The 22,668-nt window shown below is 34.7% G+C and overlaps 2 protein-coding genes across 4 annotated transcripts; both read left to right on the top strand.

Moving 5' to 3' along the window:
* The first annotated feature begins 2,593 nt into the window (after window positions 1–2,593).
* LOC110737661 (bifunctional riboflavin kinase/FMN phosphatase-like) lies at window positions 2,594–8,931 on the top strand. 3 transcript variants are annotated; one of them, XM_021917996.1, is made up of 12 exons: window positions 2,594–2,742; window positions 2,911–3,028; window positions 3,608–3,719; window positions 4,781–4,967; window positions 5,697–5,827; window positions 5,918–5,987; window positions 6,213–6,278; window positions 7,151–7,305; window positions 7,398–7,493; window positions 8,041–8,192; window positions 8,271–8,354; window positions 8,445–8,931. In XM_021917996.1, exons 3-12 carry the CDS (start codon window positions 3,632–3,634, stop codon window positions 8,604–8,606), a joined length of 1,191 nt encoding a protein of 396 aa, XP_021773688.1. In that variant the 5' UTR covers window positions 2,594–2,742; window positions 2,911–3,028; window positions 3,608–3,631; the 3' UTR covers window positions 8,607–8,931. The 3 variants fall into 3 exon arrangements, with proteins under 3 accessions (XP_021773688.1, XP_021773689.1, XP_021773690.1); XM_021917997.1 differs by lacking the exon at window positions 2,911–3,028; XM_021917998.1 differs by lacking the exon at window positions 4,781–4,967 and having other exon boundaries at window positions 5,723–5,827.
* A 9,151-nt stretch (window positions 8,932–18,082) lies between these two features.
* LOC110737937 lies at window positions 18,083–18,973 on the top strand. The gene has a single exon (XM_021918286.1). It carries the CDS (start codon window positions 18,083–18,085, stop codon window positions 18,971–18,973), a length of 891 nt encoding a protein of 296 aa, XP_021773978.1.
* The last annotated feature ends 3,695 nt before the right edge of the window (window positions 18,974–22,668 follow it).

Below are 22,668 nucleotides of genomic sequence, written 5' to 3'. Positions count from 1 at the left end.
AGGACAGAGCCGTTTTTGACGTTTTGGAAGCCCAGGGCAAAATGATAGTTAAAATAATCATTTATTTATATAATTTTTAAATAGTTCTGTAATTTGTTAATTCGTAAATAACTTTATATAATTTGTTAAATACTTTCTCCCTTTCTTTTATTGCACCATTTGGACATTTTCATTCACACTTCTCTTTTAACCTTCTTTTGTGATTTATTCGTTAGAAAAAAAATATAATTAAATATCATATTTTTATATTTACTTAAATAAATAACTAGTAATCATCAATAAATAATAACCAATCAATTATCCATAAATATATATTTCAATAACTATATAACTAATGACACACTAAAAAAATTTGTGTTGATTCTTGGTGTGATAATGCACCATTCTTTTTTTTCTTTTTTTGTCATTCTCGTATGGAAAATATTTGTGTAAAATAGAAATGCATATACAAATGATTAGTAAAAGGAAAGTCTAATATAATAAAATATTGAAAAAAATAACCACAATAAGTCAAACTTTAGGTGATCTTCCAATATTAAGTCAACTTTAATAAATTAAAAAATAAGTCTAACATTGATGTCTATATTCCATAAATAATTTAAGTACTAGATCTGACTTGTGACCGGTCAAACAAGTCATCAATTGACTTATACTATAATTAACTCTCAATTAAATAAGAATTGACTTAATTAAAAACAAAATATAGCTTAATATTAATTTAAATAGAAAAAAATATTTTTAATTTTAATTATAATAAATAATTTTTTTAAAAGATTGGGGTGTCGGGTTTGGTTTGGAGGGTTGGGTGGTCATAGGTTTGTGCCGGCTAGGGTGGGTGGGAGTTGTGTGGGTTCGATCGATCGGGTAGGTTGAGGCTAGGTGGGAGTTCACCGCATAAGTGTGGTTTGAGAGTAAGGGTTGGGGTTTGGGTGGGAGTTCGCTAAATAAGTGGGGTTCGAGAGTTAGAGTTAGGGCTTGGGTGGGTGTTCGCTAAACTGGTTCGGACACTAGGGTGTAAAGTCAAAATGTATCTAATAAAAGGAACAGATGGAGTATTAGAACAACTCCAATGGTAAGCTAATTAGCAAATTAGCTTTTTAGGCTACATAAGAATTTAAAGCTAATTTTTTTGTAGCTAGTTTGTGCCTAGCTACTAGCTTGTGGTGTTTTCCATAGAGAAGAAGAATCTTTCATGCATGCGTTAAAAGATTGCAGTTTAGCCCGAGCAATTTGGAGTAAGTGCAATTATTCTATGGTTTTGTCTCACTCTCTTTGTAGTATGGGTGACTAGTGGTAGCACTGTTTTGGTAATTTTGGAGAGGATATGGTAAGTTTAATTACTATGTGTTGGGCTATGTGGGGCGCAAGGAACAAATGAATGAGTGAGGGTGAAAATCCGAATGTTGAGCAAATTGTTACCTATGCTTTGAAGATTAATACGAAGGGGCATGAGGTGGGAAAGTTGAATAACATGGGGCATGGAGGGGTGGAAAGAGTGTCTCTGTAGGCGGGTCTCCTCTAGCATTTGGTGTGGTTAAAATTATTGTTGATGCTGGTGTTTTGGGGAAGGTGGGGACGGGGTAAAGTGCAGTCTGCAGGAATAGTGAGAGGGTGGTGCTTTGGAGAGCTACGGTGTAGTCGAGTGAAAAATGAGAGACTAAGATTGCAGAGGTGAAAGCGATATTTTGGGGCATGGATATTGTGAGACACAAGGGTATTGAGTTGCATTGGGATCGAGAGTGATAATTTGGTGGTGATTGAGGCAATGAGGAAGCGTTTGTATGGCTCCAGTTCCTTTCATCTGATTATAAAGGATATTCTAGATTTTTTTTTCTTCTAATTTTACTAGTGATTCATGATCTTTTGTAAAGCGAGGGGGTAATAATGTAGCTCACAAATTGATTTACTTTCAACCATGGGAGTTTGGCCAATGGGTGTGGAGTGATGTAATCCCTCCTCACATTTTGGAAATTTCTTCGGTTGATCTAGATGGGTTTTTTTTCCAAAAAAAAAGTATTAAAGTTGTCACTTCTAAAGTTATTCACTAATAATTTTCTGTTTTACACAGATCACTAACCAACTCATACAATTAACTAACTCATACAATTCTACACTTGCTAGTATGCAACTGCATTTAGAATAAAATGTAGGTGATCGTCAGCTGATGTTAAAACTGCAAAGGTAATACTACCTATACAATTGCATAGTTCACACTTCACATGACAATTAATTTAAGACATATTTTTTTGAGGAAAACTCATCCTAACCACATTTAAGACATGATAACTTGTTGACTTATGTTACCCTACTTTCCTTTCGTTTGTTGTAAACTCAGTTTAATTAATATAATTTCAGCCGTTTTCAAGATTTAAAAAAAAAAGTTAAAAAAACTTACAAACAAATTATACAAGCTTTGGTATGTGAAGATAATATTTGAGAAATGGAAGTCTAAAGATAAACTAATACTCCGTACTTATTAAAACAGGTTTACACTAAACCCTTAAAAGGTCTGTTCCACCCTATAATTGGACGATCGTATAAAGACTCAGTCCATTTATTTATTAGACGGATCTAACCCATTAATAACTGTGGCAGTCATGGTTCACGGCTTTTAATAGGGATCAAAGGCATCCGACCCATTGAATTGCTCTATTGAAGCGCATTCAACGTTCTCCATTGAAGCGAAGTTGCCGTTCTCCGTTGAATCTAGTTCTTGTATCCCCCATTGAAGCAGCTTCTGAGGTAAGTTGTTTGTATTTGTTATCATCATATCAAATATCCCAAAAATTATGAGATAATTGAATCAAATATCCCTAAAATTATGAGATAATTGAATCAAATATCCCTAAAATTATGAGATAATTGAATCAAATTTGGTTGCTAATGTATTGCACAATACTTTAATGTTAGGATTCAACTATGAAATCAGAGCTCTTTTCCCTGGGCCCAGGGCTGCCGCCCCTCCTGCCCTTCCTCAGGGACGGGCCTGGATAAGGATTAATAAGTTTAGAAGTTGAGATAAGCTTTGGTAAGATTTTTGTAAGGGTTACTCAAGTTCAATGAATAACTAAAATAAGTTATAATAAGGTCAAAAAAAGTTCAGAGAAATTCAAATAAGTTTAAGTGAAATGAGGCAAATATATTATTGTAATTTGAAGATGGATACCATTTTTGTGTCTTGCATAGTATGTAACTATGAATACCGTAGTTGAAAATTGTGAACAACATATGGTTTGTACTTCTAATTTCAAATTCAAATGTTTTGTGGTACAACAATAACGATACCAAAGCCTTATTCTGTAAAGGATGGGGTCGACTGCTGAGAAACTAGAAACCAATGTGGTAAATTAGGAAGTTTGTCTCTACACGTCGTACTTGATTACTCATAGATGCCAACTGCTAGCTACTATTATGCCTTCAGTTGTTGGCTTTGATGGGTTTAGTACTGATATGGAGTTTCATTATTCATTTCCTTCCCTTTTATTATATTTTGGAGTGCATCTATATGTAATTGTCTATTTGTTTGCGTTGATATTTTAATACTGATATGTAGACAATGGTTAATTCTTATAATTGAGAAAGTGAATGCTTATGTTTTCTCATGCAGAATTAAAAGCTTTACAAGCTTCTCATGATCGGCAAGATGTCAATAGCTAATCCTGTTAAGAAAACAGTTTCTTCTGTGATCCTTGATTTGGATGGCACACTTCTTAATACAGGTGTGCTTTCCATAGGTGTTTAGTGTCTGTTTGTTATTTGAGGGTTTGCTAGCTTTGATCTTTTTTATGAATTTGTATGAACATTTTGAGTGAGATTAATATGCTTTTGTGCTCATGCAACTAATAGTATGTGATTAACATGGGAGTTCTTTAGGAGGAAAAAATATTTTATGATCCCCCAAAAATGTCATATTCGGATATAGAAGGGGAAAATTAAGTTTCATGATATATTTGAGTGGTATAAATTATGTTATGCTTTTGAAGCTTGGTGCTGAAGCATACATTTGTTTACTACCATAGACTAATGGAATATTATGTGCTCTTTTTGGATTTGCTTTTGTAACAATGTAGGGAAACACGGGTGATTGCTCATGCATTATAGGGTGGTGAGGATAACCCATTTTAAAGTTGCTTTCTTGCTGCTGCTATTGTAGTGTTTAGGAGATTGTTGGCTAAAGCTCACATTTAAGCAATTTGGAGAAGATTTGCATTAAACAAGATACTAGGAGACTCTTGGCTTCATATCCATGAAAATTGTGGACCTCTCCCCCGCGGGTGGTGTTGTAGTTAAAGATTCATGGAAGAGTATTTCTTCTATGTTTTTCTAACAATTTGCAAGTTGCAAGACTTGAATTAAAGCCTCTTTATCTTGAGTGTGCTTAGGTTCTTCAAATAACAGTGACCACAAAAAAGTAGGAGAAATATCTGAAACCAATATAGAGATTTGCATTGTTGGGCTATTAGTTTATTTATTTTTATTGTTTTGACTTAGGGAGTATCACGAGGAGAGAGAATGGAAAAGAAAGATTGGAGAGCTGAATTGGAGATACTTTGCATTGCTATTGGTGGGAATGTGGGATTGTTTTGGTTGTTCATCAATTAAATTACGTGGAATAAGAGAAATACTATTCAGTATCAGTTGCTCTTGAAAAATCAGCTTAAGCCTTTTTCATTAACGAAGACATCTTATGCCTGGGCTCTAGGACCTCTATTGTATTAATATCCATCATGCCTTTTGAAAACTGCTAGGTGCTAATGATAATTTATCAATTCTATGGCAGATCAATTAGTAACTGATGTCCTGAAGAGTTTCTTGGTTAAGTATGGAAAGCAGTGGGATGGGAGAGAGGCTCATAGGATAGTTGGAAAAACCCCTTCGGAAGCATCTTCTGCTGTTGTTGAAGCTTATGAACTACCTTGCACTGCAGAGGAATTCGTAAAAGCATTCACCCCAATGTTCTCTGATCAGTAATGAAACTTTTACTTGGTTCTCTTCTTCAATATATACAAGGATCAATATTCAAGATTTTGATGTTTCCAATTTTCCATACTTTTGTGTTTATTTGTTCTTTGTGTGTTATCATTGCAAGTATTAAGTTATATCTAAAGCATGTACATTTCTTATTTTGTTAGCTTCTTGGTATTTATTCACGAGTTCTTAAGTTTAATTTTTGTGTTTTCTACCATTCAAATGATTATTGATCTCATGTCAATGACTGAGTTTTTTTAGATAATTTTTGGCTCCACTTTGTCATTTTTCATATTTATGTATGGAGTTCATGATCTAACTTTTGTTTATGTTCTTGTTGAATGGTTTTTCCTCTTCTGTCTGAATGTTTGTTTCTTTTTTTCAACCACCCTGATGACGGTTGGCATATTAGGCAATTTCGATTTAGGATGAGGCCAAACATGGTAAAATTTGTTCAATTCAGAGCTGAAACCTGTTCTATTTCAACCTTCACATTCTTCAGAAATTGGGATTTTGATTGTTCTGTGGTCGTGTACTTAATTGTTTACTCAGTTATTTCGTTCCTTTTTACATGGAGCAGAGTGTGTGCACTTGCCACTTGAATACATTTGAAAAAGCAAAGTCGTTGATTTTTTGGGTAGATTAAGCATATCCGTCTGAAACTCTGCAATCCCTAAATAAGTTTACATTTGTGAGTGCTTGAACATGTTATTGCAATTTGACTGTAGTTTGAGCAACATCAAACCTCTTCCAGGCGCCAACCGGTTAATTAATCATTTGCATGGCCATGGAATACCGATGGCCTTGGCTTCAAACTCTCCCAGACCTTTCATAGAGAAGAAACTATCTTATAATCAGGGTACGTATTAGAGCTTTTCTCTTTCCTTGAACTTTGATATTTTTACTTCTCCATTCATCACCATATTCTTACTCATATGTCATTTGGTAGGCTGGAAAGAATCATTTTCCGTAGTAATTGGTGGAGATGAAGTAAAGTCTGGGAAGCCATCTCCTGATTTGTGAGTAAGGATTGTATAGATAGATTATTTATTACATGTAAATATATAATATTATTTCTCTTCTTTTTCCTCTTGCATCATAAATGAAGGGAGTAATTCTTTTGCATTCATGTTAGGATTGTTGTGGTTTTGGTAAAAGAAGAGGAACTAGACAGTATCTTGTGTTTGATCTAGTTAAGCAATGCATTTGTCTAATGTGCTTGCTGCATATTTTCATGTGAAAAGGTTCCTCGAAGCAGCCAATAGGCTCAACGTCCAACTTTCCAGTTGCCTTGTAATTGAAGATTCTTTGTAAGTATCCTATGACTCCTTCAAAAGTATCTAGTAAAGGTTGTCTGAGATGCTCAACTTAAAGTTTATTTTAGCAAATAGCGCTTCAAAAGTCCGAAATTACTTTTGGACTTAAGAGACAAAAAGGTTGAGGTAGTGTTATAATTATCAGGGAACATCTCGAGATGTAGAGTTGTAGACTATAATGATTTAATGATCTGTGTTTAATTTCTAAAATAATGTAGCTTGTTGTGACTTTGGGTGTCTGGATGTTTAAGAGTGGCTGTCTATTGCATTCTTTGCAAGTTAATTTACAATTTAGTTCTGTAGATATAAGTGGATGTTTCATTCTCAAAAGCATCAGCAACTTGTAAATAGATATTTGACATATTTTGCTAGTTACTACATGGATATTTCAATCCTCATTTTGATTTCAACTTCTTTATATGGTGATCTTTGACATATTTTGCTATTTAGTACATTGATATTTCAATCCTTATCTTGATTTTCTCAGTAGATATCTCTGAATTTTTAATTATTACTCATGTGGAACACTCTATAACCTTGCTACTAGTGTACACAGTTATCACAAGTTTCCCCTTCTTTCTCTGCATGCTTTCTTTTTCTAAGTCTGGCATTAGCCTTGAGTCTTACAGACACCCAAATTGGTTCTGCAAAGAGGTTCATGATTTTTGCAAAAAGGTGTGTGAAACCTAATTTTAACCTTCGTAAACCAACTTGAACATTTTTTTTCAGCATTGATATTCAATGGGATTCCCCTATTTTCTTGGGTGATTGTTTTTACTTGGCTTTGTATTCAATGTTGTATGTATCATACTTGACACTTGGAATAATCGGTTTTTTTTTTTTTTTTTTTTTCCTGGCTGATTTAGGCCTGGTGTTACTGCGGGCAAGGCTGCTGGAATGGAAGTGATTGCTGTACCATCACTGCCTAAACAATCACATCTCTACACAATGGCGGACAAAGTCATTAATTCTCTTTTTGATTTACGTCCTGAGCAATGGAGCTTACCTCCATTTGAAGATTGTAAATTTCCATGAATTAAAATTCTATGACTATATGAGAGATGGAACCCTACTTTGCATCATATGTCTGAAATTTTCACTGAATTTGTCCAGGGATTGAAGAAACCCTTCCTATAGAACCTTGGCACATTGGTGGTCCTGTTATTAAGGGTTTTGGCCGTGGGTCAAAGGTTCTTGGAATCCCCACAGGTGTGTTTTTAATATATTTGTATTTTCCTTGTTAGATAAAATTTTTGCAATATATATATATATATATATATATATATATATATATATATATATATATATATCTCTATTGTAACCATTATAGGTCCATCATAATGTATTTGGCATCCTAGCTCGACTCTTGTATAATATGTTAGATAAATCCGCAATTTTTATCAGAGTAACAAGGGATTGGATAATTCATGTGATTTTTAACCTGAAACTAGTAAAGGGAGGCCAAGGAGGATATTGAAACAATTAATTTGGGGATTTGTGAGCCATATTTATGATTTCACGTCATTTATCTTAATTTATGTGGTTACTTTCTTTTAGCAGCTCTGATTAACTGTTTCATCATATGACTGTATGAACAAAAAGTAATGTGTGAGAAGAATTAATTAATTAATTATAATTAAACATGAGAATTATTTAACTAAAATAGATTTGTTATTCTGGCATGTCATGCCCTGTGTTCATATTCCTTTGAAAATATCAGATCATATGTTCTGATCATTTCTTCTATCTTCTGTAGCTAATTTGTCCACAGAGAGCTTTTTAAATCTTCTCTCTGAATATCCATCTGGTGTATACTTTGGTTGGGCGGGAGTTTCCAAACGAGGAATTTACAAGATGGTAATGAGCATTGGCTGGAATCCGTACTTCAACAATCCAGAGAAGACAATAGTAAGTTGAACATGAAAATTTTGCTTTATTTCTACTACATAAGATTTATCTTTAACAACTTTTTTCATTTTTTTGAAGGAACCTTGGCTGCTTCATGAGTTTGAGGACGACTTTTATGGAGAAGAATTACGCCTTGTTGTTGTTGGTTATATTCGACCCGAGGTATTCTGTTATTTGTAAACTTCCAATATCCTCTTTCCATCCTATAATGTATACCATGATCTGGATGTTTTTTGACTTCGAATTTTACAGGCCAATTTTCCTTCTTTGGAAAGTCTTGTAGCAAAGATTTACGAGGACCGGAGAATAGCAGAGAGCGCACTTGAGCTTCCCATTTACTCAAAATACAAAGATGACCCTTATCTTAAAAGCTTATTGGAGACCACTCATAAGTCACAATTTATTGCAGACTAATTGCATATGAAGAGACATTTCACTTGGAAACTCTATTGCAATGGACCTCTGGAAACAGAAATTTATGCGAATCCTGTTGTTATGGAATATGTACTCGTTTTTATCAAATTACAATAATGATAATTCACGTTCTTTAGGTTCAAGCTTTGGACTGGTTATAAGCTGGTTTGGCTTCTCCTTTCAATTTCCATAACATGTTCGATTCTTGTACATCTATATACAGTGTGGATCTAGATTCAAGTCGGCAAAATACTATATACAGTGTGCACCAATGGTGTGTAAAATCGTTGAGTTATTTCCGAGAAGTTTTGGAGCATTTCAAGAAGATTAGTCTTTCTTTCTACATGGAAAAAGCTTAGTCTCAAATGTTGTGTTAAATAGCCTGTTTGGATGAGTTATTTCCTAATAACCTAGTGAGATCATATCACAAGAAAAAAATGCTCTTCAGAAAATACTAGGGATTTCAACGCGCGCGATGCGTGCGATGCGTGCGGTATAGCACAGCTCTTTGAGAAGAATTATTACCAATGTTCTTTATGCCTTATGCTTGTTTGTGTAATATTTTATTAAAGCTATTTGCATATAGGCTATAAATGTGTTAGATATTGTGTAGTTGTGTAATGTTTTGAATTTTAGTTGAGCTACTTTGATTTAGTGATTAAACGGTAAAAAGATATTGAATTCGATGTAGAAATATAAATGTCTAATAAAACAAAAAAAAAAAAAAAAGAAAAAAAAGAGAAGAGTAAAAGATGGATTTAAATTAGGCCCGTATAAAACTATCCGAAAATCCGATTCGCAACTGATTCGAATTTTTGGATATCCGATCCGAGTTTTCATTTCGGATCTAATATTCGATCCGAAAAAAACGGATATCGGATGCGGATTTGGATATTGATTTTCAAAATTTCGGATATCCGATATCTGAAATATAAAGGCTGAAATAGTGAAATATATATAAAATCTTTAAATTGTTCATATAAAACTGATCCTGTTTTATTAACTGATTATAATATTCTTAATATATTTGATGATAATTTTTATTGTAAAAACTCTACTATTTTGTTAAAATATGTTGTACAACTTAACTATAAAAAAACGATAAAATTAGTGAAATTTAAAAAGTAATCATAATCAATTTTACTTAATATTGGATAATGGATACCCGAAGCATCCGATTCGAAAATTTTGGATATTCGAATATCGAATATCCGAAATTTTCGGATCGGATTAGGATATCAGTTTAATTTGACTCCACACCTGCTTAGAAAATTTCTGATATCCGATCCGAAATCACATTTCGAATCGGATATCCGATATGTGAACAGGCCCAATTTAAATATAGAAATAAACATAACTTTTCAAATCAATTTAGGGAATTCAAGAGACAATTATAACTTTAAAAAGGCTTTTGAAATCAAATGGGGGTAAATATCTAAAAGAATATTTTTAGGGATATAAATGTCCATGCACTATTCATAAGAGTTTTAGGGATATAAATGTCCATGCAATATTCATAAGAGTTTTAAACTTTTTATAAGGTAGGGATAAATGCACACATTGAAAAATATCTTGCATATTATTCTATTTATCCCTACCTTTTTAAAAGTATGAGTAAACTCTTATAAATAGTGTTGAGACTATTATGCCCCTAAAAATGTTTATTTACGTATTTACCCCTTTTAAAAGTATGACCACACTTTATAAATAGAATTGAAATGATTATGTCCCTAAAATGTTTATTTACATATTTTCCTTCATTAATATTAATTATTTTTTTAATACTTAAAAATAGCATGTGGACATTTATACCCTTAAAAATATTTGTTCACATTTCCTAATTAACACTACTAACAACGCCAAACCAAAAGAAATTCTTGACATGACTAGCTTGAGCGATAGCCGCCCTAGTATGAATAGAAGCATAATGGTTTCTCAAGATATTATACGTATAATAATTCATCTCCTAAATATCACAAACGCAATCTCTTAGCCATCGAATATGTTCTTTAATAATAATAAAACATAAGGAAGTTATTAACATTTCTTTGTACTCCTAAAATTTTGAGATCTCTATAACCTTTTCTCTCTTCTCTCTCTTGCCCCAACAACCAGTAACCCTAGGAACTCACTGAAGTTCCGGCGCCGCAATCGTACTCCGGCGAGTCTCCTCTTTCATTTCTTCTCTGTTTTTCTCCTTTATTTTTGCTTCTTCTCTCACAAACAAATCTTTGGCCTCTAGCCTTCCATTTCTAAGAGTTTAATTTCTTCTTAGATTTGTTTTAAAGGTGTGTTTGTAGGTTTTTATTCCGATTAAGAAGAAGGGGGAGTGCTTTTGATCCACAAGTTCGTGTCAAAGAAAGGTTTCCACCGGCGAAACAAAGACAAAGGGCTAGGCCTAACGCCGCTGTTAGTGGTCATTGGTGGTTTTGATCGTGACAGAAACGGTGAAGTTAGGGTAAGGGTTAGGGTTTTGGGTTCCTTACGTTGGATGGCTAGGCCTAACGCCGCCGTTAAGAGTGTTTTGTGACGGAATCGGTGGAGTTAAGGTTAGGGTTTTGGGGGTCTTTGCTTTGGGTAATGGTCGTTGGGCTGCTCCTCTAGTTCGTTTATCTTAACTTTCTCTTTGGTTTAAGCTTTGTAACTACTCCTCTTGTGATGTGGGAGTTTCTTTTCTAGGTTTTGTTGTTCTTCTTTGCTAGTTGTATTTTCCTTGTTAGTAATACTTTATTTGGAAGTTTGGTGTCTTTATGGGTTGGTTGAAGTAGACCCGTTGTGCTTTTCTCACTTTAAGGTGGAATGGTCATGCCTTGTTTGGAGGTTTCTTTTGGTAGTTGGTTTTCTAAAGGATAAAGGAGTATTGTTGTGGGAGCTATGGTTTGTGTTAGTCTTCGCCAAAAGGATTATAAGGTATTTTAATGCCTTTGTTGGTTCTAGGTTGTTGGTTGTAGTTTTCGGTAAAGAGGTGGTTGAGGTTTTGTGGTCTTTGTTCGTGTTCACTTCCGATTTCATTGGTCAGAAGTTATTTGGAGAATTGACTTTGTCTAATTCTCATTTAAAATTTGCAATGATTTCTCTGATCATTGCCTTGAAGGCGGCTCCCCAGATACAAAGTTTGGGGGTTCATAGCATGTCATTTGTTGTCCCTCTTCTTGAGAAGGGACAAAAAGTAGTACCTAGTTATGGTACTAAGTCACAAGTTGTGACTATTCTCACCTAGTGTGACCTTGACACTTTCTTTTTACCAAGTATTTTGCCTATAGGTGGTTTGCTCTTCAACAACAAAAATTACTCCGTCCTTATCTCAACTGCTGTGCTAGTTCTTGTGACGACTATTAAGAAGTGCGATCCAAGAACCGTGGTTATGATTTCAAGCAACCGAGTTCCTACAAACAAGATGTTTTTAAGTATTTGCTATTGTTTATGTTGGTTTGTAAGAGCTAGTTTAGCTCATTTTAGTGTTTTGTTGATCGTTTGTAGTCTGTAATAGATAGGATTTTGCTGTTGTAAAAAAAAATATATTAATAATAATAATAATAATAATAATAATAATAATATCCTTTGATTTTGGAGAACCAAATGTCCACCATCTAATGAGACACGTTCGACTTAGCACACTTTTTGTTGTGCCTATTGATCCGGTAGTGTTTTGAACATCAGCTAGTCCTGATCACTGGCCGGTATAGCATCTTAGAAATTCCTTTCCTTTAAAATCCCCCACTTTACGATTAATTAATGGAAAATTTGACTTTTGAACAAAAAAAAAAAAAAAAAATCACGAAATTGTTTTTAACCACCAAAACTTCTCAAAATTTTATTTTACTACCAAAAAAGATTCTAAAAATTGTTTTTCACCACCTACCATAAAAAAAATGATTATTTATTCATATTAAAATATTAAAAAAAAATCATCTTCAATATTAACAAAAAAAAAAAAACTACATACAATAGGTCCTCGATTTATTCTTTCGTCCTTGGGTCTCCGAAATCTCATAAACGATCCTGATCACAGGGCCAAAGCTTACAAACACAAACAAAGCACACATCAGCAAAGCCGAGTACATAAACGCTTAAGAAAACACTAACATGATTCATCCTATTTAATGCAACATTCTTACATGTGGTCAAACCAATCCATAAATCAATCAAGTAGGGAGAAAGGCAGATGGGAGGCAAACCGACAAATCCTGCCAGTCGGCCACCGTTGTTGTTGCCAGGTGTAGTGGTGGTGGTGCTTGGCATGGTGGTAGTTGCCGGCCACCATGATATAAGGGGAGGGGGAATTGAAAAAATATGAGGAAAAGAGAGAGAGAGAGAAGGAAATTTACCTCTTTGGAAAAACACCTTTGGGCAATTAAAAATTTGCTCATGAAAAAGTATTTATAAAGAGCTTAAAACCATATTAAAAGTGATTTGCAAGACTACCCTTAATGACTTATTAATGCACAGATAAAGTACCTACTTCTTTCTTGACCTTTATATAGTGGGATGACACTTCAATAATCAGAATGACTTAATAATGCACAGATAAACAACTAAATAGAACACATCAATCAATTTAGATTCTTGTCATCACTTCAAAACCTTAGGAACCTAGCACCATATACATTTACACCCTACACGCACTAAGAAAGGCTAGACTTAATTATTTGGTAAGAGCCTTATCTTAGTTACTAAATCTTACAGAGTGGGGGTACTTGGAGGTGAATTTCTTCTTACCTCTCCCCATACTTCAAAGTATTTGACCTACATCGGACCAAAAAACCACAAGGGTTCAGATTTGATTCAGAATCTTCTCCTAACCTTTAAAAAAATGTACATGTACATAGACAATGTATATGCTTTTTGTTGGATAATAATACATACATTCCCCATTTAATTTTCATGTTTGTCTCATTTAAATTTTTAAGATTCTCATGCATGACAAATGAAATCAAACAATTTAATAATTTCTCATACTTCAAAAATTGGCCATGTGGGATGTTGTTAAATTCATCTTGATTGTTAGTTTTCAAATATGTAATTTTCATACTTCCCTTGTTCTCCTAATATTACAACTTGGGTAGGGGACACGGATTTTAAGAACGGGAGAGAGATAATGAGGAATAAATATATGGACCCATGTGATCGATGAGGAGAGAGAAGGAGGGAAAACATGTGCAAATAAGGAAATATTGTAATATTTGTGAAACTTTCTAAAAATGGTAATTATTGCAATATTTGTGAAATGGAGAAAGTGTATATGTTTATTTTATTTACAATATTGTGGGCGTCAATTGAAATGCGCCTACCTTAACACGTGTGAATATGCTTGGCAATAATCATAGGAAGTTGGATTTGTCATTATATATAATGATATATTAGGGATGAAAAAGTAGTGAGCTGAGCCGACAAGTAATTAAGGAACGTGCAAATCGTTCATGGATCATTTAAGGTAACCACGAAAAAGGACAAACCGAAAGATAACAACAATTTGATCCATGAAGGTTACACCCCATTCATAATCCATGAGATTACTAACTCTATATTGTTCCTAAACCATAACTGGATATTCGAGAATGATAGTACAAAATTGAGTTAGTAAATCAATTCCACCCATATTGGTCTCTAGTCCATTCTTATAACGACATGTATTAATTTGCAACCCAAAAAACATATAAATAATATTCAATTCGCTCCAAATAATCTAAGTTGAATTGGTTGAACATTACTGCACACATAAATCTAATTATTGTGATCACTTGAAAATAGCAACAAGATTACTACGAACCTAAACCGGTTGTCCAAATTATCTTATAAAGCATGACTTTTAATTATAGGTCTTAATTAAAACAAGCAATATTGTGTTCAAAATAAATAGAATAAACATGCATAAAATATTGGAAGTTATTACTTGATAATAATTAAAGAATGAATTAACACATCCTATGATGATACTAATTTAAGCAATTATAATACATCCTAGGCATGATACTAACATAATTAATATAACACCTAAACATGATACTAATAATTGAAATCAATCCTAAACATGATGCTAATAGAAATAAATATTGTAGAATTAATTAAGCTAAACGAATAATTAAAATCTGCTTATGTTGATTGCGGACCTTTCCAACTACATCATAATAGAACGTTAGTAAACTTCAATAAAATAATTAATCAAAGCAAATGAATTAAAAAAAATGTTTAGATTATAAACCCTCATTTTTTTACCTTTCACATCATGGACTGTCAACAGAGTTTCGAGTAAAGTTTGAATGTTTAGGAACACTTAGAGGAGTAACTGTAGAAGATTATATTAGAAAAGATGAAAGCTTAGGAGAAAGAGAATGCGAGAGCATAAAACGGTGTCCGTAACCTTGAAAAGGCCACCATAATTATAGAGTTAAGTGTTGCAAAAAAGATAAGTGCGTCATGTACGACAACAGTGGCATGTTGCGCTGCAACGTGGCGTACATTGGCGCGATGCACCAGACTTTAGGAATTTGAGAATATTCCTTTTTTATGCTTTACACGTTTTTCGATGAAATTATCTGTTTGCTTGTTTTTTTTTTTTTTTTTTGTGCTTTAAACATCCTCAAACTTCCTAATGAGGTTGGATTAATTTGTAGGCTAAATAATTATGAATCGGGCTTGAAAAATAAAAGAAAAGGATAACTGTTATAAAATATCTAAATGTGGATGACTATTATCCCATGTATTATCTAGAACATTCTAGGGTTGGGTATTTGATTTTATCCGATGATGGAACCCTAGATAATATACATGTATATATATCCCCACTCTATGGAATAATAAACTGATCTATTCTCTCTCCATCTCTCATATTTTTCTCCTTATTTTTATAACACGTTATCAGCACCATTGCTCTAGATTGATTTCAATATCAATTGAAGCATCTCAAACGACAATCAAAGTAACTCCCAACATACTCTCAAATTTTCCCCAATACTGCTACCTCTTGATTTCACGAACACCAACCAGAAAAGTAATTTCCCAAACCCCTCTGCCGAAACCACCGTTGCTCTACCGATACCACCGATTCTTGTTCGTTGGGCTTGTTTGTACTCGTGCTTGCACTCTAATTTTAAGGTAACTAGTGCTATCCCTTAGATTAGATTTCACCTAGTTTAGAATGCATGATTTAGGCTTAGAACAATTAAGAAAGTCGTATAAAAAAAATAAAATTTAGTAAAATCGTTAAAATCGGTTTTTAATTTGACGAAATTATGGACTGTTTCCCCCTACCGATTTTACGCGACTTGTGTGCATCATGAGCCTGCTATCTTCTAGTTTCTTCTCTAATTTTCAAGAATCAAAATCCATGTATAAATTATGATCATTGTAGTAGATAGTTATTTGTGCATTTCGGTTTCGTGGTGTATTTCTCCATAGGTTTGGTGCGTTATATCACTTGGATTTGATGATTTCATGGGGTTTATGTGAAACATGGAGTTGACTTTCATAGCTTATAATGATTAAATTAGTTGCTTGAATCTTAGTTTAATTGGGTCATGGTTTTAATTGATATAATTGGTGTTTTGTGAAGTATAGAACGGTTTCGAGGAGTAATATAGAGTGAGTTGTTGCCTGCAATTTACACTACAAGAAAACAGCTAAATTCCGACGGAAAAATTCCGTCAAAAACATAGGAAATTATGTCGGAATCAGGCTTTCCGACGGAATTCCGTCGGAGACAATCTGTCGTAACAGCCCTTGTCGGAAATTCGACCTTTTCCGGCGGAAATTCCGTCGGAAGGCGTTATTCCGATGGAATTTCCGACGGATCTAATTCTGTCGGCGCTGTTTTTGACTTTATTTGGAATTCCGTCGCAAATTTCCGACGGAAATTTCCGTCGGATGTGGGTAGGTTTCCGACGGAATTTTCCGTCGGAAGTGGTATATTCCGATGGAAAATTCCGTCGGAAAAGTCAATAAAAAAAAAATGCAGACCCACCCCCACCCACACCCACACCCATCGCCACCCCCTACAACCCCATCCCCTGCCCCCTTCCCCCTGCCCACGCCACCACCAGCCCACCCCCTCCCCCATCCCCTGCCCCCTACCCCTTACCCCCACCCCACCCACAACCCATCGCCACCCCCTACAACCCCATCCCCTGCCCCCTACCCAGCCCAACCCACCCCCTTCCCCCCTAGACCACCCACCAACCCACACCACCCCACAACCCGAAACCTTCCAAAAATACCACCACCACCGCACCTCACCTAGACCCATTTAACCCACACCCACCAAACCCTAACCCCTAACCCGAAACCACCCATCATACCCACCAAAAAACCACCCACAATCGCCCAAAAACTACCCACAACTGCCCAAAACCACAACCTCAATCGCAACGAACAATGTTTAAAATAAATAAAAAAAAAAAAACATACCTTTAAATCGAGTTTGGCTTGAATGTCACCTCAAATTTGGTTTAATATGGCCAAATTCGACCATGAAACCTCTAGATCTAGAGGTTTCATGGTCGAATTTGACCACAAAAACCATGAAAAACCAAAAAATCTAAAAGAATGAAGGAGGAAAGAAGAGAAAAACCAAAAAAAAACCATGAAAAGGGAAGAAGAGAAGAAGAAAGAGAGAGGAAGGAGAAGAAGGAGGATGGAAAAAGGGAAGAGAAGAAGAAGAAACAATGAGGAAGGAGAAGAGGACGAAGAGGAGAAGAGGAAGGAGAGAGAAGGGGAAAGAGGAGAGGAGAGAGAAAGAGAGGCGTCGAAATGATCAAAAATCCGATTTAGGGTTTTTTTTTTTAAATATCAAAAATCCGTCGGAAAATTTCCGACGGAAAAAATTCCGTCGAAACTATAGTTAGGGTTTGGTTTTTTGTTTATTTTTTTATTTATTCCGACGGAATTTTTCCCTCGGAATTTACGGCTTCCAACGAGATATTCCGTCGGAAGCTGTTTTTTTTCGAGGGAAAAACATCCGTCGGAATATTTCCGAGGGATTTTCCGTCGTAACTTACCTTTTACGACGGAATTTTCTGACAAACCCAAATTCCGTCGGAAATCTTGAAATTTCTGACGGAATTTAAGTCCGTCGGAACGTTTCCATCGGAATCCGGCCTATTTCTTGTAGTGTTATGTGAAAATAGCATGGGATTATTACTCTGATTATCACTTTTAAAATCATGCTAGGAGTTCATGTCATGTAATGTATTTTCAAGTATTTATTTTGAACTATGAGTAGTGATTAAAATATATAAAAAAATAAATAAATAAATAAAATAAATAAATAAATTTAATGGAGAATGGAGTAATTAAGTTTTGTAAATGGAGTAATTTTAAAGTAGTGTGTATAGACTGACACACCGAGCAAGGCAACAACTAGTGTTGCTTGATTCTTTCTCTTTTTTGTTTTTAATAATATGGACTGCCAATATTTATATATATGTTATAATTTCATCTTAGTTCCTAATTTATAATATTGTTTTATATATCAGTGAATCATGTCAAACCTTGCAAAACTCGAATTTGTTGCTCTTGACATTACTGGAAACAATTATATGTCTTGGGTGTTAGATGCTGAAATACACTTAGATGCAAAGGGACTTGGTGATACTATTAAAGAAAACAATACTGCAACAAGCCAAGATAAGGCTAAAGTTATGATATTCCTTCGCCATCACCTTCATGAAGGCCTTAAGACTGAGTACTTGACTGTTAAAGACCCACAAGTCCTTTGGAGTAATCTAAAGGAAAGGTATGACCACCAGAAAACTGTGATATTACCAAAGGCTCGTTATGACTGGTTACATTTAAGATTACAAGACTTTAAGTCTGTGAGTGAATATAACTCAGCCATGTTTAGAATTACATCACAATTGAAATTATGTGGAGAGAAAATCACGGATGCAGAAATGTTAGAAAAAACATATTCTACTTTTCATGCAAACAATGTTGTCCTGCAGACACATTACCGTGAAAAGGAATTTACAAAATATTCTGATTTGATATCTTGTCTCCTTGTGGCTGAGCAAAATAATGAGATATTAATGAAAAATCATGAATCACGCCCAATTGGCTCTACTCCATTCCCTGAAGCGAATGCGACATCCCATAGTGGGAAAGGGCAAAAGGCTAGAGATCACGCCAGCAGTCGTGGTCGAGGTGGTCATTTTAGGAACTCATACTCTCACCAGAATTGGGACAATAAAGATGGAAATAAGAATGAGAAGGATAAATATGAAAATATATGCTACCGTTATGGAGGAAAAGGCCATTGGTCTCGTGTGTGTCGTACACCAAAACATCTAGTAGACCTTTATCAACAATCAATCAATCAAACAGAAAGGAAAGAAAGTGGAAACAAATTTGGTGTACGAGGATGGAGAATGTGATTTTGATTACGGTGATACAACTCACCTGGAAGCGGCTGATTTCTTTCCTAATCCTGAAGAAAATAATTGAATAAATTATGTCCCATTGGCGAATAAACTCTGGTAATTAGTTTGCATTTATTATAGAATTTTATCGTAGTACTATGACTTTATGCTTTATGGAACATTTGTTTTTAGACAATTTTATGTTTTTGGACATTTTATGTTTCGCATATTTCATTATTTAATTTAAGTTATTTGATTTAGTGAATCTTATTTTAGTTCCTTTAATTCTATTAGAATATGAATCCCTTTGGAGCTCAATCATCGACCAATGGTGAAGATTTATGTCTAGTTGATAGTGCTACCACTCACACCATACTTAAAGATAAGAAATATTTTTCACAATTGGTGATGAAAGAGATTAGTGTGAGTACTATATCAGGTAGTACAAGAATTATAGAAGGCTCCGGAAGAGAAAATGTATTATTTCCAGGGGGAACAAAATTGGAAATTATTGATGCATTATACTCCCCTAAGTCTCAAAGATTTTTACTAAGTTTTAAAGATATTCGAAAAAATGGATATCATATTGAGACAATTAGTGAAGGAAATAATGAATTCCTTCAAATCACAACTATAACTCAAGGCAATAAACTTATTATGGAGTAATTACCTAAATTCTCCACTGGTTTGTACTATACAAAAATTGATACAATTGAATCACATGCTACAGTAAACCAGAAGTTTACTGATGACTTCAAAGTTTAGCATGACCGGTTAGGCCATCCCGGTTCAATAATGATGCGAAAAATAATCAAAAATTCATGTGGATACTCATTGAAGAGCAAGCAGATTCTTCATAATAATTTTTCATGTGCTTCTTGCTCAATAGGCAAGTTAATACTCCGGCCATCACCAGCTAAAATAAATTCCGAATCAATTACTTTTCTAGAACGTATACAAGGGGATATATGTGGACCAATTCATCCCCCATGTGGGCCATTTAGATATTTCTTGGTTTTAATAGATGCATCAACTAGATGGTCACACGTATCATTGTTATCAACTCGCAACATGGCGTTTGCGAGACTACTTGCTCAGTTGATCAGATTACGAGCACATTTTCCAGACTTTCCTATTAAAGCTATTCGTCTTGATAACGTTGGTGAATTCACATCCCAGACCTTTGATGAATATTGCATGTCAATCAGGATTAGTGTTGAACATCCTGTATCACATGTTCACACACAAAATGGTCTTGCGGAATCGTTAATTAAGCGTTTACAATTGATTGCTAGACCATTACTTATGAAATCTAAGCTCCCAATTTCTGCTTGGGGGCATGCTATATTACATGCAGCAGCACTAATTCGCATCAGGTCGACAAGTCATCATAAGTTCTCCCCATCACAATTGGTTTTTGGTCAGGAACCAAATGTATCCCATTTGAGAATATTTGGATGTGCAGTATATGTTCCAATTGCTCCACCACAACGCACTAAAATGGGCCCTCAAAGAAGACTAGGGATATATGTTGGATATGAATCTCCATCGATAATTAAGTACCTAGAGCCAACGACAGGAGATTTATTTACGGCTCGTTTTGCAGATCGTCGTTTTGATGAATCAGTTTTACCAACATTAGGGGGAGAAAATAAACAGCTGCAAAAGGAAATTAGTTGGAATGAATTATCATTATCTCATCTAGATCCTCGTACTAAACAATGTGAATTGGAAGTCCAAAAGATAATTCATTTACAAAACTTAGCAAATCAATTGCCAGACTCATTTACTGACCCAAAGAAAGTGACAAAGTCACGTATACCAGCTAAAAATGCTCCGATTAAAATTGATGTCCCAAAAGGACAAGCCCAAGTTGCAAATGATTTTAAAACACGCCTGAAGTGTGGTAGACCCATCGGTTCCAAAGATAAAAACCCTCGGAAGAGAAAAGGACGGAGCAACCATTGACAATGGCCAGACCGAGGAAGCTATAAATTTTGAAGGATCTCCAGAAGAGACCTTAGACATGATGGAAAAGGATATTCAGGTACTTGAAAATGAAGAAATTTCAACAACTTTTCTCATGTCTGGAATTACATGGAACCAAAACCAAATCGACGTCGATGACGTTTTTGCATGCAATGTAGCATTAGATGTCATAAATGATGATGAGGATCATGATCCAAAATCCATTGATGAATGTAGACAAAGAAGTGATTGACAAAAATGGAAAGAAGCAATTGAAACTGAATTGAAATCTCTCGAAAAAATAGTAGTATTCGGACCTGTAGTCCGTACACCTGAAGGTGTAATACCAGTGGGATATAAATGGGTCTTTGTACGAAAAAGAAATGAAAATGGTGATATTGTAAGATACAAGGCCCGATTAGTTGCACAAGGATTCTCACAAAGACTCGGTATTGATTATGAGGAGACATACTCTCCCGTGGTGGATGCAACTACTTTTAGATTTCTAATCAGTCTGGTAATAAGAGAAGGACTTGATTTACGCTTGATGGATGTAGTCACAGCTTACTTATATGGCCACTGGATAATGACATATACATGAAACTCCCAGAAGGATTTAAAATGCCAGAAGCAGCAAATGGAAGTTCTCGAGAACAGTACTCAATAAAATTGAATAGATCTCTATATGGATTGAAACAATCAGGGCGCATGTGGTATAATCGACTAAGTGAGTACTTGTTGAAAGAAGGGTATAAGAATGACCCTATATGCCCATGCATTTTTATAAAGAGATTTGTATCAGGATATGTCATAATTGCAGTATATGTTGATGATTTAAATATAATTGGAACTCCTGAAGAGATTTCAATAACAATGGAGTGCTTAAAGAAAGAATTTGAAATGAAAGATCTTGGAAAAACTAAATTTTGCTTAGGGTTACAAATTGAACATCTAAAGAATGGAATCCTTGTGCACCAGTCAACATACATAGAAAAGGTTTTTAAAAGATTTTCTATGGATACAGCACATCCACTGAGTAGCCCTATGGTTGTTAGAGCACTTGATGTAGAAAAAGATCCCTTCCGATCTCGAGAGAATGATGAAGAAATTCTTGATCCTGAAGTACCATATTTAAGTGCAATAGGGGCATTAATGTATCTTGCTAGTCATACACGACTCGACATATCATTTTCAGTAAATTTGTTAGCAAGATTTAGCTCATGCCCCACCCGAAGGCATTGGAATGGGGTTAAGCATGTATTTCGTTACCTTCAAGGTACGAAAGATATGGGTTTATTTTTCTCTATCCTATCCAAAGAAGGTTTGATTGGTTTTGCTGTTGCAGGGTATATGTCTGATCCTCATAATGCTAGATCACAAACTGGATATGTGTTTATGTGTGGAGGTACTTCTATTTCTTGGCGTTTGATGAAACAAACAATTGCAGCTACTTCTTCTAACCATGCAGAAATTTTGGCAATCCATGAGGCTAGTCGTGAATGTGTATGGTTAAGGTATGTAATTCAACATATACAAACAGATTGTGTCATAAACTCCGATAAAGAAGTTCCAACAACTTTATATGAGGATAATGCAGCATGCATCGCCCAGCTTAAGGAAGGGTATATCAAAGGTGATCGAACAAAGCACATTTTACCAAAATTCTTCTACACTCATGATCTATAGAAGAATGGTGATATAAAAGTCCTTAAGATTCGCTCGAGTGAAAACTTGGCAGATTT

This window comes from Chenopodium quinoa, unplaced genomic scaffold, assembly GCF_001683475.1.
Source record: "Chenopodium quinoa cultivar QQ74 unplaced genomic scaffold, ASM168347v1, whole genome shotgun sequence".
NCBI classification, from domain to species: Eukaryota; Viridiplantae; Streptophyta; class Magnoliopsida; order Caryophyllales; family Amaranthaceae; genus Chenopodium; species Chenopodium quinoa.
Note: the sequence above shows the minus strand (reverse complement) of the source record. Positions and strands in the feature narration are given on the sequence as shown.

Coding starts and splice junctions, on each gene's coding strand:
- LOC110737661 (XM_021917997.1), top strand. CDS start 3,632: ATGATCGGCAAGATGTCAATAGCTAATCCTGTTAAGAAAACAGTTTCT. Junction 5,988..6,212: donor GGGAAGCCATCTCCTGATTT/GTGAGTAAGGAT, acceptor TCATGTGAAAAG/GTTCCTCGAAGCAGCCAATA. Junction 7,306..7,397: donor CTTACCTCCATTTGAAGATT/GTAAATTTCCAT, acceptor GAATTTGTCCAG/GGATTGAAGAAACCCTTCCT.
- LOC110737937 (XM_021918286.1), top strand. CDS start 18,083: ATGTCAAACCTTGCAAAACTCGAATTTGTTGCTCTTGACATTACTGGA.